This window comes from Sus scrofa, chromosome 1 (assembly GCF_000003025.6).
Source record: "Sus scrofa isolate TJ Tabasco breed Duroc chromosome 1, Sscrofa11.1, whole genome shotgun sequence".
In the NCBI taxonomy this organism is placed as follows: Eukaryota; Metazoa; Chordata; class Mammalia; order Artiodactyla; family Suidae; genus Sus; species Sus scrofa.
The window spans coordinates 273,045,620-273,061,496 of record NC_010443.5 but is presented as its reverse complement, the minus strand read 5'-3'; the positions used below and the strand labels follow the sequence as shown (position 1 = coordinate 273,061,496).

The window sequence follows — 15,877 nt, the reverse complement described above, 5'->3', positions numbered from 1 at the left end:
TAGACCACAATCTTCTCGTCTATTTTTTTTTTTTTTTTTTTTTATGGCCACAGCACATAGCAGCTTGATGTGGAAACTCAGTTCCCAGATCAGGGACTGAACCCAGGTCACAACAGTGAAAGCACCGAATCCTAACCACTGGACCACCAGGGAACTCCCACAGGTCAACCACCCTCTTGAAAGGCTGCACATGGAGTTCCCGTCGTGGCGCAACAGAAACAAATCTGACTAGGAACCATGAGGTTGCGGGTTGGATCCCTGGCCTCACTCAGTGGGTTAAGGATCCGGCGTTGCCATGAGCTGTGGTGTGGGTCGCAGACGCACTTGGATCCCGCACTGCTGTGGCTGTGGTGTAGGCTGGCAGCTACAGCTCCGATTCGACCGCTAGCCTGGGAACCTCCATATGCCGCGGGAGTGGCCCTAAAAAGCAAAAAAACAAAACACAAAAAACAGCAGAGAGGCTGCAGAGGGACGTGTGCATCTATCTACCAGAATCTGCTCCACGGCTCTGCACCGACGGGCCCAACCCCAGGCATTCTCCCTTTGTCTACTACCCGCAACGCGCCAAGGCGGGCGTGTCTCACGCCGGGGTCCCGCGTAGCTGGAGCGGGGCGGGGGGGCGGGGGCAGCTGAGAGCCCCGCCGACACCGTCACCTGCGGAAGCAGGGCTTGGGGAGCCGCGGCCTGTGGCCCCTCACCCGCAGTAGAAGACGGCCTTCTGCCAGGAGCGCAGCCGGTCCACCTTCTCCGCCACCGTGTTTGCGAACTCAACGAACTGGCAGCAGAAGGGCGCCTCGCAGAGCAGCAGGATGAACGCGTTCATGCTGGAGGTAAGGGAGAGAAGGCCGACACCCGCTGGGGCCCCTCGCCTCCTCCTGGGGCCCCCTCCCCCTCCCAGAGCCACTCCTGCTACTCCCCACGCATGGTCTCCCTCCCTGAGCTGGGCTCCCGGAGGGAGGGAGAAAGCTGGGTGACCAGACACGGCGTGCCAGGCCCCTCCGCCTGCCCCCAAGCCTGGAGGGACAGAGGGACAGAGGAACAGAGCCCTCGCTTCTCCACATCACCCCCTCCACATCCCAGCCGGGCCCTGCCCTGCCCCCTGAAGCCTGGGTCCAGCACCTCTCCCCGCCAACCTGCCGTCCCTACTGCCTCTGGCCAGAGGCCCCGTGCCCTCCCCACAGCAAGACCTCAGCCTCGCCACCAGCCTGAGGTCTCTGAGGGCAGGGATGCGTCTTGCTCACCTCTGCGCCCCTCCCAGCGGCAGTCTCATGGGGCACCGACAAGGTGTGGAGCCCAGTGCCACCTCTCCTGCGCCTCAGGCGGAGCACGGGCAGCCAGAGCTGCACGGCCAGTCCTCACCCCGCCCTTCCCTCCAACGGGACCCAGAGACCCTGGCAGGAGGTGGGCAGAGAACCCAGCTAGGGCACCCTAGCCCCTAATCCTGCACCAACTCTGATCTGCCCTGTGGGGCCGGCACTGCTTGCCCACTGAGCTGGCTCTTCTGATCCCAACTCCATCGGAAGCTGTCCCTCCAACCCAGCCCTCAGCCACCCCTTATGGCCCCAGGAGGCCAGGCCCATGGCAGTGACCTTGGTGCCGGGACAGTCTGACCGAGTGGATGCTTGGGAAATGGTGGTGGCCCCGGCCCTGACGAGCATTAAGGAAGCAGAACACGGCGAGGTGAGCCGCGGCAGGGCGCCCAGAAATCCGCATGCCCCCCTCCCGCCCCGACGCCGGGGCAGGACAGCCACGTGGCTACTCACATCATCCACACACCGGCCGCGATGTTCAGAGGGTGGATGGTGATGCAGTTGAAGAGGCCGGAGATGGCACAAGCTTGGAAGCAAGAGACACGGGGCACGAGTGAGCAGGGAAGAGGGGCAGAGCCTTCGGCGGGGGGGGCGGCGGCCTGGGGAGAAATCCCGAGAACCTGTGCCCATCCCAGCGCCTGGACGTCTCTGCGCTGCTATCGGAGACAAGCGAGGCCGACACAGCGGCTCCACATCCCCGGCGAGGACAGAGTCAGCCTGGACCTCAGGGCTGGCTCGCTCGCGGGGCTCGGCGAGGCTGCACCCCATCCTCTCCCAGTTCTGCTCAGAGGAGCCTGCGCTCCAAACCCCAGCTGTTCCAAGAGCCACCTTAAAACGTGCTTAGGATGACTGAGACCACCCTTCCAGGGCTCAGGCCAGCGCAGGAGAGCCCCACAGCCCGGCCCGCCCGCCTGAAATACCACAGGTCCGGGAGGGGCCGGGGTACATCCTCTTCTACCCCTGAAAGCTGCTTCTCTGACACCCCGAATGTGGAGCCTTGCTCACCCTCCAGCTGCACCCCACGGCAGGGTCTGCACACTCGCCCCCCTCTCCCCACAGTCTGGCTTCACCAAGGGTTCCAGGAGCCCGCCAGACAGTGCCAGGAAGCCGGCAGGGCAGGAAGCCAGCCCAGGCGGTAGCTGGGACGGGACAGGGAGCTGGGCGCTCTGAGGCGGCAATGAGCAACCAGTTCATTAAACTTGCAGCAGCTCCTTCTGCACCTGATCCCTGACAAGGGCCTGGAATTCTCCTGCCGTCTTCCCACGTAACCCTATGCAGACAGCAGGCGATGGAACAGAAAACCAGACGACGTGAACCCAAGCTGCCCTCCTGGGCCCCCACAAGGTCTCCCACAGACCTACTTCCGGCCTTCTAGAAGGGGAGCTGCTGTCCTGGACATGTCGCACGCATGCAGGCGGCAGGGTTCCCCAGATGTGGGTGCAGATTCGAGAAGCATGACAGGATGCTGCCTCTGCCTGACAGCCAGCCACGCCTGGTCTCACCCGCCAGCAGCTACTCTACCTGCCGCCGTTAGCCCTTCACCTCCAGCTCCGACCCTACCCCCACCGTCCTACCAATGCCAACCTTGGGGGAGGACCAGGTTTCAACTCAGACCAACAGGCTCCAGCCAGGCGCCCTTTAACAACCAAGGGCTGGACGACGTCCCCTGGGGGCCTCCGATGCTCTTGCCAAGTAAGGGAGGTGTCCAGTGCCAGCCTATCTCTTCCCAAGCTTTTGCCTCCAGAGGAGGAGCAGGACCTGAGCAAAGGCCTCTCCAAGGCCCCCACTGTAGAGGAAGGTGACACCAGCCCAAAGTGACCGGCCGGAAGCACAAGGCTTATTTGAACTCCCAGCATCTCTAAAACTCCTGCGGGCTCTGGACTCTGCCCTGCATCATACTCTACGCGGCGTGCACGTGACAATCGCTTCCCCTGAATCTGCAGGGAGAAACGGACATTTCAGGTGATGCCACAGGCCTCTCCTGAAGCTTCATCTGTGGCCCCAACACCATGAACTCCTGGGGAGGCCCAGGTTTCTCACCTTGGGAAGCACAGGACTGGGGAGGGGGGGTGCCAGGGTTAACGAGGGAGTCAGCAGGGTTGTCGCTGCCTCCAAGATGGAGGGAGGAGGGTGATGACCCACAGGCCACTGTGGGGCGCTCCCCCCAACCCCCCCCAACACTGTCACTCCCACTCTGACGTGGCAGGGAAACAGCTACCCAAACCCGAGAGGGTCTCTCCTTCCAAGTCAAAATAGACTTCCTCTGAACAGCAGTGACAGGGACAGGGGGGGTGGACTTTTAGTAATTTGGGGGCTGGCCTGTCCCCTCATGGCCTCTGATAAGGGCACACAGGGAGGGTGGGGGTGGGGGCAGCACCCTCCTAACTGAACTCCTGAGCCTCCTTCCAGCCTCTACCACCCCGGAGGACTGTGCCACTGGGAAAGGTGTTCCTTCTGGCGTAGCTGATCGGGATCTGCCCGGCCCTGGCCCCTGCCCTCGGTGCCAGGCAGGCACTGCTCAAGTCCTGAGGAACCCAGGACAGACACTTCCTTTCCCAGACCTCGCGATGTGCCCATCCACCTCCAGTAACTCACAGGGTGAGGGCAGCGGCCCCATTCAAAGAGATCTGCATCTGCCTGTGGACCCCCTGTCCAATGACTTATTTACTTCTGCAGATCTGCCTTCCTACGTAAGTTCTTTGGGGGCTTGTGCTAAAGCGCCTGGCTTCCCAGGAAGCTTGAGGTCGGGGTGTGTGTCCAGGATGGGGCTGGGGAGAAGAAGGCCGCGAGATGAGAGGTGGCTGAGGCAGAGCGTGGCCAGCAGAAGCAGGGCACTGGCCTCCAAGGAGACGGTGAGGGCTCAGAGGAAAGGCCACCTCCTTTAGCTCACAGCCCGACCCTCCCTCGGGGACTTGCCCTCAGGGAAGCTGCACCCGCCCCACTTACAAACAACCTTCGCCCAAAAGTTAAGGCGGCCGCGGCCCACATCAGCGTCAACAGGTGGGGTGGCCTCCAGGCCGGGCTGAGCCGGAGCTTTATAACGAGCATCTGGGAAATCTCAGAAGGCCTCCGGAGGAGGTGCCACCCTGCCCTCACGCTCGGAGAAGCCGTAGAGAGGCAGTGACTTGGCCGCGTGGAGTCCACCGCTCCCCGCCGGGGGGGCGGTCACCGCCCCATTCCCCCCATCCCCCGCCCCCGGAGAACGACTCTAGCGCTACCAGGCAGCCCCGGACCCGGGAGCCCAGGCTGCGGGCCGGTAACTATGGCAACCGTAGAAGCGTGCGCTTTCCGCCGCCCCAGCCTCTCCCCTGCCCAGCGCGTGGCAGCAGTGCCTGACCCCAACCAGGACCACTTTCCGGGCAGGGCGGGGCGGGGCGGGGGGGGGAGCCGGCGCGCATGCGCAGCTTGCGGTGGAGCCTGCCCCCTCGGCCCCTCCCCCGGGCCGGATACTCACAGACAGCCCCTAACACCCCCGACAGGCGACACAGCCAGCGGTACCACCATGTCATGCCCTCCTCCTGTGCGGGCGGCGCCGAGTTCACGGACGCTACCGCCGCTCCGCTTGAGCCGCTCATGGTGCCGCCGTCCGGCGATGCCCGCCGCCCTCACAAAGGGCTCCGGAGCCGGCCGCGTCGTCCCGGCGCGCTGCCTTGTGGGAGAGGCGGCCTCTTATTAGCATAGGGGGCGGGGCTCTCGGGGGTCGGGCGAAGTTCGCCCCGAGGCTCGGGCTCATTAGCATAGAGGTGGGGCCGCGGCTAGGTGTGCCCGAAGGAGCCCCAGTTCTCAGCTTGGGGGCGGGGCCCACAGGGCCTCGGACAGCGTGCGCCCGAGGGGCTCGTGCTTATTAGCATAGGGGGCGGGTCCTGGCGCCGCGAGACTCCGGGGCCGTCAAATACTCCCACCCCGACTAGCGTAGGGGCGGGACCCCGCCGAGAATTAACAGGTGCGCCAGCCTCAGGGCCCGGTTGTGACTCCGACAACCTCGCCTCCCCTCGCTGGGTAGGAAGGCGATCGCTAGGGGCGGCCAGGGGTTTGCTCAGATGTGGGCTAGGTCTGGAGCCCAGCCGTGGCCAGGGAATCCCCGGCCTGCCGTGGGGTGGGTTTTCTAGCCACATTTGGACAGGTTAAGTAAGGAAAACGCCACTCAGACCGCACCTTCTGTTTATTGGTACCGAGGGCCTGGGGGCTGCCTTTCTGGAGTCCCCCCTCCCACCCCGCAGCATTTTGCGCGTTGGAGGAGGCCATAAAGGAAATACTTAAGATTGGAGGGAATTCGAATTGGAAAGGGCTCAGACACCAGAGTTACCCCTCCAGGGCTGGCCAGGCACCTAACAGGGGATGATCACAGATGTCGGGTTCCTCCCCTTCCTTCCAGGACTGTGCCCACTGGTCAACTGTGGGATGGGCTTTTGGAGGGCGCTAAGGCAGGGCACTGCTGGGCTAATGAACTCCTTTCTGGAGGGTCCAGTACTGGCCCCGCAGGCTGGTGTGGGCGTCCAGGAAGCCCTGACTAAACTCCATCTCTGCCTGGCTGCCCTCTGACTCCCAGTAGAGCGTCTGCTGCCCATGAAATGCCGTTGTCCTCAGGCTGTGGATGTCCCGGATCTGGGAGGAACACACACGATAATTAGCTAGAGCAATCAGGAGCCCTTGATGAACCAGGTATCATACATCCAGGGTCACATTTAATCCTCACACAACAGCCCTACCAGGAAGACACTATCATTCTACCTAGGAAACTGAGGCTCAGAGAAGGTGTCTTCTTCCCCCAAAGACACACAGCCAGGATGCCAGCCTTGGAGTCTGAGCCCAGATTTATCTGGTTACAGAGACCAGGCTGCCTCCTGCAGGGAGCTGATACCTTCCAGAGGCCAGTTCTCCCAGAACATAGGAAACCAGGGGTGGGGTCAGGGGCGAGGCCAGGGGGAGGGCTGGGCCCACTGTTCTAGTAAAATCATAACGGGGTCTTGAAAGATGCTTCAGTCCTGGGTGAACTGGCAGTCTACATCAGAAAAGGTACTTTCTATTTCACTCCAGTAGGGCGCTCAATAAACATTTGCTGGTGAATAAGTGGAAGAATCTCTCATTCTCTCACTAGTGATTTTGAAGGTTCTCATCTGAAGTAAAGTCAGGGGGTCCTCTAGCCCAGCCCCCTCAGTCCTTGTCCCCAGGGATGCCTGTCCAGACTCATAGCAAAAGTCAGCCCATTCCTGTCCCCACCCAGGTAAGCCTCACCAAGACGTAGCTGGCATCGGTGCCATCGGTTCCGGTGGCCGCGTCTGTGACCAGGGCGTGGATGGCGATGCGGGCCCGGGGAGCCACGCTAATGAAGATGCGGCAGCCCCCCACATGCCTTCCATCTGGGCTCGTTGATGGGCTCACGATTTCACCCCTGGGTCCAAAGAGCTGCATGTCACACTCTGCAGGGGAGAGCAGGACAGACTGGGTGTAGGCTCCTTCAGGGACATGGGGGCCGGGCAGAGGCCAGGACAGCTCATAGCCTGGGAGCAGTGGGGGGAGTGCGCCGTCCCTGTGACCAAGATCCCGGCTCCCAGGTCGCAGGTGGAACCTCTGAACAGCAAAGCAGCCATCAAAGTACACCCACGAGCTACAGGTCTGCTCCAGCCTGGATTCGTCGCCACCTCAGAACACCGTCAGACTTTTCTGCCTGTTTAATCGTAGGCCAGCTAAGGATTAAACCTACCGCCTGGACCAGACCCCACCACCATCCCATGACTATGCGACTCAACCCACGAGCCGTGCCCTATAAAACTTAACTCTCCCTAAATGATGGGGGGGGCTGCGTTCTCCTTTCTCAGTGCTCCGGGCCAGCTCTCTGGTCCATAAAACCTGCCTGGGACCCCACTGCTCCAGTGGACTGTCATGTCTTCTCTCCTGGGCGCTCACACCAGGCACAAGTCCCCTCTGAACCCCACTGTTCCACCTCTCGGCTGGGTGGTGGCCCTGGGTGAAGGCTGTAACCGCTCTGACCTCCAGCCCCCTCTTCTGGAAAGTGAGGGAACAGCAGCGCACACTGGGCGGGTCGGTTTTTAAGAGGACTCAACAGAGTCACTAGTGCAGAAGTGCTTCGCCCTGAACCTGGTGCAGCCACGATAGCCCCTCCTGCCCACGTCTGCTGGGCCTTCCTCGACGCCCACTCCTGAGCGTGGAGAGGCTGAAAGGTGAGGGCGACAGGCAGGCAGCTGGTGCCTGTGCTCCACGCAGAGGGGCGGGGAGTGGCGGCGTCAACTCTCTGCAGAGGAAGAAGCCCCCCAAGGCCTCACTTCTCACCTGAGACCTGGCGAGGGTTGGGGTAAGAAACCTCTCGAACTACTGGGGCAGCCCCCTTCAGCCAGGTTGGACTGTCAGAGGAGGGCAAGCCCCCTGAAGCAACCTAGAAGGCTACCCGTGGATCCCGATGGGGCCGTGGGCGAGTGGGGGTCTTGGGTCACTCTCCTCCGCATGCGCGGTGTGCGAGTACGCACACGCCCCACTCTGTGGGGGAGGGGGCAAGAGGCCGGTGCCCTGGGCGGGGCTGGGGAAGGCGGTTCACGGGAGGACCATAAAGGCTCTCGAAGGACGGGAGCCAGAGGGTGGGGCCTTGGTGGCCTGAGGGAGGGAGTGAGGATGTGGCCGGAGTCCCGTGCCCACCCATCTCGCCACAGGGCCCCGGAGAGGAAGGGACAGAGCATGTCCCGCCCCCGCCCCTTATCCTGAGCGCAGGTGCAGGGGCGAAGGAGGCGTAGGCAATAGGGGGCGGCGGGGGTGGGGGGCGGTTTCCAGGAAGGCACTGCTTTTCATGGTCAGTCTGCTCAGCTCCCTGTCTGCCTCGCCTGGCCACAGACCCTTCCGGACTGGCCCCGTTGGCAGCAGCTCCCCCCAGCCAGCCTCTGGGGACGCGGGGCAGGCTCGCTGTACCTCGGTGGAAGGTTCCAGGGGCAGGCTGGCTTGAATATCGCAGCAGCACCCCGCCTCCCAGCTGCACGAGACGCTGCCTCACCATCAGCGTGTTGGCTTTGGTGCTGAAAGTCATGCCAGACAGTCTCTCGCACTTCTTCCTCCATGTGAGCCTGCCCCAAAGCAGCAGCATCTCCCCTGGGAAATGGGGGTGCAGTGAGGATCCGCCCCCGCCGCCCCTACAGGTCAGCAGCTCAGGGGTCTGGGGTCAACTGAGCTGAGTTCAGGTCCTGACCCTCCCACTTACTGGCTAAGTGATGCTAAGTAACGGCTCTCCTAGCCTCAGTGTCCTCATCTGTGAAATGGGCAGTCACACCCGTCATGAGATGGCTGTGATGGTTACAAGTGGGGACGCACTTAGAGGCCCCCCCCATGGGGTGCCCTGGAGTCATGCTCACTGGCAACAGCTGCTCACATGGCCCTGGACGTACCAGCGCTGCAGTTGAGGGAGCTCTCAAGGACTCGCAGAGTCACCACCTCCCCCAGGGGCCGCCCAATGACTACTGCACAGTCAGCCTGTTCTGGGCCTCGCATGTCAATGGTTCCTGTCGGTTCAAGGTACTGCTGGCCACAGGCACCTGGAAAGGGTGCGGGAGGGCAGGTGAGCAAGAGTGTCCCCCCAGCAAGGCAGTGTGGGGGGCTTTCCAAGCTGGGCAAGAAGAATTCAAGGCTGGGGTGGCTAGGGTCCTCCTATAGCCCCCCCAGACCCTGCCGGAAGCCTCAGGCAAGGAGAAGGCTGCGTGGGTCCCAGCATCATCACCTAAGGCACAGAGCCGCCCCTGATGCTCCAGCAAGAGGGAGGCGGTGTGGACAGTGGGTCACAGAGGCCAGGATTCCGACTCTGTGAAACCTTCAAGCTACCTTCCCATGATGAAATCAAAGTGAGCAGGCAGTTTCCCCATGGGGAAGAGGGCCTGCCCCGAGCCCAGCCCCACGCATCCCAGCATCCCGAGAGCCGCAGCCACTCTCAGCAGACCCCCGGGAGGAGCACATCCCAGATATCCCAGGGATCGGTGCCTCGGCCCACCCCCCCTCAAAGCCAGTCACCCGCCCGGACAGAAAGGAGGGAGAAGCATAACTGGACTCCGCTGGGCCCTCCTGGGGATGCAGGGAGAGGAGGCGGTCCCCACGCTGGGGCCACGCCGGGGAAGCACCAGCAGTGGCAGCTGTGGTCTGGCTGGGAGCAGTGGCTTCCTCGAGAGATGCGGGGCTGGGCGTCCTTTGGCCTGCACAGGGCCCGGCCCAGCAGCCCTGCACGGTCACTGGCTTGGGCAAGTGCTGGCAGAAGACGGCTGGCACAGGCACCTGGGCCTGGGGTCCGAGGCAGGCGTCGTGCCGGCGCTGGATGCCATCCCCACAGGAGACAGAGCACTGCCAGGGAAGAGGGGAGGGAGATGGGGCTGGCCCTGCCACAGGGTGACAAGGACAGCGGTGACCACAGGCCAGGCAGGATCTGATATAATCTTTGCACAACATGGGAGGCAGGCAGTGTGTCCATTCTACAGGCGAGGAGACTGAGGTTCAGAGATGTCACCTTGCAAGGGTCACAGAGGGAAGAGGAGCAGGGGTTCCAGCCCGGGTCTGACTGTTGCCCTCAAGCCTCTCTGCCCTCCAGACCTGGAGCGGGGACCAGGCAACGTGGCTTCCTCCTCCTGCCCTCTGGCACTCACTGCAGCCCGGTGTCCGCCGTCCTGCCCTCCTGCCCTCCTGCCCATCACTGCCCTGTCTGAGCATCCTCTCCCCCAACCCAGATGCCCAGGCGACAGCGGCTGTCTGCTCTGCCTCTTCTCCCCTTCACACTGTGAGCGAACCCCCTCTGGGGGGACCCAGCTCTATTTACCTGTGTCTCCCCAGTGCCTTGGGAGGTGCTGGGTGTGGGGTGGCATTGGCCGGTCTGGGTGGGGTTACCTGTGCTCCATCTCTGGGGGCTTCAGGCCCCAGGACCTCTTAAGGCTTAGCTGCCCCCCAGTTCTGTCTTTTACCCCAAGATGCCCTGACTGCCCCCTCAACAGACCCAACTCTCCCCCTCCTTTCTGGGGATCACAATGACCCAAAGCCTCCCATGGTCCCCATGTGGGAGGATGCCCCACGGAGGCTCTTGCCAGGCCCAGCGGCCGCGCTTACCTGCATCCAGGCGCCGACATGCCACCGGAAGGCGCAGTCGGCAACAACGCAGGGGATGCTGGCCTGTGGCCGCACCAGACCCGCACAAGCTGCCCCATCCACCTCCGTGTCCCGGCCTTGGTCCAGCTGCACACAGGCTACCGAGCGTGTGGCAGTGCCAAGACCACAGCTGGCCGAACACAGGCCAAGGGATGTGACTTTCCACCTGCGGGAGGAGAAGACCCCAGAGAGAGGCTGGGTATCCCGCAAGATGGCACTGCTCCCTCAGGCTCCTCGGACGGCCAGCCAGGACGGGTTCCAGGGCCACTGAGACCCAGCAGGACGGCCCCTGAACCCCTCCCATCTGGTCACAGGGCTCACTGGTGAGGGAGAGGCTCCCCCTTTCGTCCCCTCTGTCACAGAACACCGTGGACACCTGGCTGCTTGCTGGTCCACACAACAGGGAAGGGACGTGGGAGCGATGCCCCGGGATGAGGGGTAACAGAGCTCTGCATCGGTTAGTCAGTCAACTAGCAATAATCATCACAATAGACTAATAATGGCCCACGTGTTTCAGAGCCAGGCCCGGACCCGGGCAGGCTGCAACAGGCCTGGAGTCCCAACCACTACATGATGCAGCCCTCATGGCCCTGAGATGCCCCCTCTCAAACGTGTGCCTTCTACGGGCCTGGTGCCATCGCAGAGGCTGGGATATGGCCATGAGCCAGACCAAGTCTCCCCTGCCCGCTCCCTGGAGCATCTGTGCTCCTCCACCTCAGCACCTGTGACCTGTGGGGGCGGGTGGGTATCTCTGCAGGGTGAAAAGTCCAGGTGCGCCCCTGGCCTCGACCTGCTAGCTGCCCGCCACCCCCAACTGTGACAACTGAAACATCTCCAGACATTGCCACCTGTCCCCAGGACAGAATTGCCTGTGTCAGAAAGCACTGCCCTAGAAGGAAGAGAGAGGCAATGAGCAGAGAAATAAATGCTAGGCAGTGGCTATAAAACAGAAAGCAGAGCCGAGAGCCATGGGGTGGGACATGTGTGCCACCCTGAACTGGAGCTCAGGGGGGACCCCGCCTCTCCATCCCAGAGCTTCAAGCAGAGCCTGGGAAGGAACATCCAGAGGAGACACATTCAGGCAGTGGGAAGGTAGGTGCACCCCCTGGAATCTTCTAGAACATCAGAGACCAGGGTGGCTCCAGAGACAATGGGAGGGTAACCAGAGCTCCTGGGTGTGCAAAATTCCCATAAAAATCCCAGGTTATCTCAAGGAAAATAAATGGGGTACATTTGAGCATAAGCAAAGAAATCAAGAGATACGGGTAGGGATGGCAAAGGGACCACAGAGCTACAGTGTCCAAAATGATTTGATGTGTCAGAAAGGGAAATCAGGGAAACAATCCCATTTACCATGGCATCAAAAAGAATGAAATACTTAGGAATAAACCTACCTAGTGAGACAGAAGATCTGTACTCTGAAAACCATAAGACTGATGAAAGAAATCAAAGATGACGCAAACAGGTGGAAAGACATACCATGCTCGTAGATTGGAAGAATCAATATCGTCAAAATGACTATACTGCCAAAGGCCATCTACAGATGCAATGCAATCCCTATCAAATTACCAAGGACATTTTTCACAGAGCTAGAACAAAATATTTTAAAGTTTACTTGCAAGTACAAAAGACCCAGAATAGCCAAAGCCGTCCTGAGAAAGCAAAATGGAGCTGGAGGAATCAGGCTGTCTGGCTTCAGACTATACTACAAAGCTACAGTCATCAAAACTGTATGGTACTGGCACAAAGACAGAAATATAGATCAGTGGAACAGGATAGAAAGTCCAGACTTAAACCCATGCACCTACAGCCAACTAATCTATGACAAAGGAGGCAAGAATATACAATGGAAAAAAGACAGCCTGTTCAGTAAGTGGTGCTGGGAAAACTGCACAACCACATGGAAAAGAATGAAATTAGAACACTTCCTGATACCATACACAAAAATAAACTCAAAATGGATTAAAGATCTAAATATAAGACCAGATACTATAAAACTCTTAGAGGAAAACTTAGGCCAAACACTCTCTGACATAAACCACAGCAACATCTTCTCAGATCCACCTCCTAGAGAAATGACAATAAAAACAAAAATAAACAAATGGGACTTAGTTAAACTTAAAAGTTTCTGCACGGCAAAGGAAACCCTAAACTAAACAAAAAGAGGACCCCACAGAATGGGAGAAAATATTTGCCAATGAAGCAACTGACAAGGAATTAATCTCCAAAATTTATAAGCACTTCTTGCAGCTCCATACCAAAAAAACAGCCCCATCAAAAAATGGGCACAAGATCTAAACAGAGAATTCTCCAAAGAAGACATACAGATGCCAAAAAACACATGAAAAGATGTTCAACATCACTCATCATTAGAGAGATGCAAACCAAATCCGCTATGAGGTACCACCCTGCACCAGCCAGAATGGCCATCATCCAAAAGTCTACAAACAAGAAGTGCTGGAGAGGGTGTGGAGAAAAAGGAACCCTAGTACACTGTTAGTGGGATTGTAAATTGGTGCAACCACTGTGGAAAGCAGTATGGAGATTCCTCAGAAAACTAAACATAGAACTACCACTGGATCCAGCAATCCCACTCCTGGGCATCTATCCAGAGAAAACCACGACTCACAAAGACACATGTACTCCGATGTTCATTGCAGCACTATTTGCAATAGCCAAGACATGGAAACAACCTAAATGTCCATTGACGGAGAAGTGGATCAAGAAGATGTGGTGCATATACACCATGGAATATTACTCACCCATTAAAAGGAATGAAATACTAGCATTTTTAGCAACACGGATGGACCTAGAAATTATCATGCTAAGTGAAGTCAGTCAGACAGTGAGATACCAACATCAAATGCTTTCACTAACATATGGAATCTAAAAGAAGGACAGACTGAACTTCTTTGCAGAATAGATACTGACTCACAGACTTTGAAAAATGTATGGTTTCCAAAGGAAACAGGTTGGGCAGTGGGGGAATGTGCCGGGGGTTTGGGTCGGAGATGCTATAGAATTTGGTTGTGATGATTGCTGTATGACTATAAATGTAATTGAGTAATAAAAAATGCTATATAAAAATAAAATAAAATCTACCAGAATGAAAAAAAAGTGATTTGATGGGGAGGGAATGATTTGAATGGGAGGGGGGACAAAAAAAAAAACAAAAAACCAGCAGACCTGGTAAAAAGCCTTGACACAGACCCAACACCCAGGAGAATTTTGGGTGTGATGAAGGGGTGCCTGGGGAGCTGCAGCCTATGGCTGCTAATGATGGGGAAAATCTAGTTTGCTCCCCTACTTTGCAGCAGACCCCCCAGAAAGCACAGGCAATGAAAGGTTCTCATGTAAATGACGTCTTATCCGTAAGGTGTATTTCTTTAAAACCCAGGTAACGTAGGCAGGACACGTGGCAATATGGTGGTTAAATCTGTTAAATCTCCAGGTGGGACGGGGGTGATTGGTTTTGGGGGTTGTTTGTTTTTTGTTTTGGCTGCACGCGAGGCCAAACCCGAGGAAGTTCCCAGGCCAGGGATGGGATCTGGGTCACAGCTGCAACTCACACCACAACACTGGGTCCTTGACCTGCTGCAGGGGCCAGGGATCAAACCCACACCCCCACAGAGACAACACGGGATCTTAACCCGCTGCCCCACAGCGGGAACTCCGGGACATGTGTGGTTGTTATGTTTTTTTCTGGACGTTTCTGGGTGATACAGAAAAGCATTCTCCCCTATTGAAAATGCAGAATTACAAAGAAAGCTCGGAGAACCATGAACAAGGCAGCTGACAACTGCTTGCCCTTCCCCATCGAGCCAAGATCTCTCTCCGGACCCCATTGGTTTGAGCCGCTCTGTCCCTTGTGGCTTTGGCAGGGCCATGCCCCAGCTGGGCTGCCCTCAGCCTCCACTCAGAAGCTGCCCCCTCTACCGGGAAGACCCCCAGCCCCCCCCCACACCCACACCTCCATTAAAACCCACAGCACTGCCTGGGTTTTGCTGGGATGTCACTGGGCACCACCTGCTGGGTAGTCCTGTTACCCGTGCCACTGCCCGGCCCTTTACCCCCCACAGCCCTAGCCCGGCGTGGACACACACGAGGAGCTCAGGCTGACCACTGTGCACCCCGGGGCTGCTGACCTGGGCGGGCAGGGCTCCGGGCTGCAGGCCTCCTGCTGCTCTGGGCGAGGCAGCCCCTCGCACTGGGTATCCGGCAGGATCTCCTCGTCCTTGTCCTCTCCGTGGGCCCGGGCACAATACAGGATCCTCTGCACCACCCCCCCGCCACAGCTCACGCTGCAGGCCGCCAGCTTGTACCGCCACCTGAGGCAAACTGGAGTCAGGGGGTCCCCAGCAGCGGGGCTTCCCCTTACTCCCCCAGCCTGAGAAGGAAGGGTCTGGAAAGGGTCTCTCGGGGGTGGCGGGGGGTCGCTGTTACATCTCCACTGAGGGCCTCAGGGCGGCGGACACAGACTGTGCAGAAGACCCCATTCTACAGAAGGGGAAGCTGAGGCCTGATGTGTCCACAAGGCCCTGGGGGCAGGGGCAGGGCACTGGAGGGAACCTGCAAAGGCGTCTGTCTCCAGTGGGAGTCCCAGCCGCCCGCCACCTGGACCTGCCCCGCCGGGACTCCGAGGCTCCCTGCTGCTGTTGGCCATTAAACGAGACGTGACCCCCCCTTGATCATATTTATCATCCGCAGCCCCCAGCCCCCAGCGTCTGCTCCAGGAGGGCAGGGGAGCTTGTCCCTCTCGTTCTCTGCTGGGTCCCCTGGTGCCAGGCCAGTGGGTGCCCAGTGAAGAGCAGGTGAGGAAGAAACGGACCATCCACGGCATGAGGCCACAGCATCTCTGATCCTGCGTGAGGCACGTCACAGCCGTTAACACCCCCCACAGCCTTCGGGGCACCAGCGGGACCCACTCCAGAGGGTAAGGATGCCAGGGGTCAGGAGCTGGAGGTGATGGTGCCACCTCCAAGGACGCCCGCCTGGGACCCCCTGTCTCCTTGGGAAGAGGCCCACCTGGCAGGGCAGGGCTCGGGGCTGCAGTCCTCAAAGGGCCTGGGCCGGGGCAGCGGCCAGCACTTGGCATGAGGCAGGGGGACAAGGCGGCCGCGGTCCATCCGCACACAGCGAACAGCCAGCGGCACCTGCCCACCTCCGCAGGTCACCGGGCACGGGGCCAGGGCTCGGGTCTCCCACCTGCGGGAGGGAAAGGCCAGTGCACCCGAGGGAGCCACACCCAGGGTCCGACTCCTTCCTCCCTGGGGGCCCAGATTGCTGCCCCTCTGCACAGCCTCCCTCCGCGACTCACCATGCCGGGCACGGGGCAGCCTGGCAGACCTCCTGCCGCCTCCCAGGCCTGGCTGCCAGGTCACACATCTCTTCCTGGACCGGGGTCCCGAGGGCAGAGTCCACGCACACGAAATACAGCTCCATCAGGC

At 59.6% G+C, this 15,877-nt stretch overlaps 2 protein-coding genes across 9 annotated transcripts in view; both read right to left on the bottom strand.

Annotated features, from left to right (window-relative positions):
• The window catches only part of ADAMTS13 (ADAM metallopeptidase with thrombospondin type 1 motif 13), a 44,903-nt gene that overhangs the window by 5,420 nt on the left and 23,606 nt on the right, over window positions 1-15,877 (bottom strand). For 2 of the 7 annotated variants that reach the window (XM_013987089.2, XM_013987092.2), the window contains 9 exons: window positions 15,748-15,877; window positions 15,456-15,635; window positions 14,576-14,758; window positions 10,392-10,596; window positions 9,347-9,638; window positions 8,699-8,845; window positions 8,229-8,405; window positions 6,546-6,730; window positions 5,455-5,915 (listed from right to left, as the gene is read on the bottom strand). In XM_013987089.2, the coding sequence (XP_013842543.1) occupies window positions 5,751-5,915; window positions 6,546-6,730; window positions 8,229-8,405; window positions 8,699-8,845; window positions 9,347-9,638; window positions 10,392-10,596; window positions 14,576-14,758; window positions 15,456-15,635; window positions 15,748-15,877 (1,664 nt within the window). In that variant the 3' untranslated portion in view covers window positions 5,455-5,750. Of the gene's footprint in view, window positions 1-698; window positions 825-1,763; window positions 1,837-4,256; window positions 5,916-6,545; window positions 6,731-8,228; window positions 8,406-8,698; window positions 9,639-10,391; window positions 10,597-14,575; window positions 14,759-15,455; window positions 15,636-15,747 lie in introns of those variants that run through there. The other 5 variants (XR_002338120.1, XR_002338121.1, XR_002338119.1 and 2 more) reach the window with 5 other exon arrangements.
• CACFD1 (calcium channel flower domain containing 1) overlaps window positions 1-15,877 on the bottom strand; it is a 21,297-nt gene extending 5,420 nt beyond the window's left edge. Inside the window, exons 1-11 of one of the 2 annotated variants that reach the window (XM_021071301.1) lie at window positions 15,748-15,877; window positions 15,456-15,635; window positions 14,576-14,758; window positions 10,392-10,596; window positions 9,028-9,638; window positions 8,699-8,845; window positions 8,311-8,405; window positions 6,546-6,730; window positions 4,765-5,915; window positions 1,764-1,836; window positions 699-824 (exon numbers count right to left, since the gene is read on the bottom strand). In XM_021071301.1, coding sequence (XP_020926960.1) covers window positions 699-824; window positions 1,764-1,836; window positions 4,765-4,885 — 320 coding nt within the window. In that variant the 5' untranslated portion in view covers window positions 4,886-5,915; window positions 6,546-6,730; window positions 8,311-8,405; ... (4 more) ...; window positions 15,456-15,635; window positions 15,748-15,877. Of the gene's footprint in view, window positions 1-698; window positions 825-1,763; window positions 1,837-4,764; window positions 5,916-6,545; window positions 6,731-8,228; window positions 8,406-8,698; window positions 9,639-10,391; window positions 10,597-14,575; window positions 14,759-15,455; window positions 15,636-15,747 lie in introns of those variants that run through there. The other variant, XM_021071290.1, reaches the window with a different exon arrangement.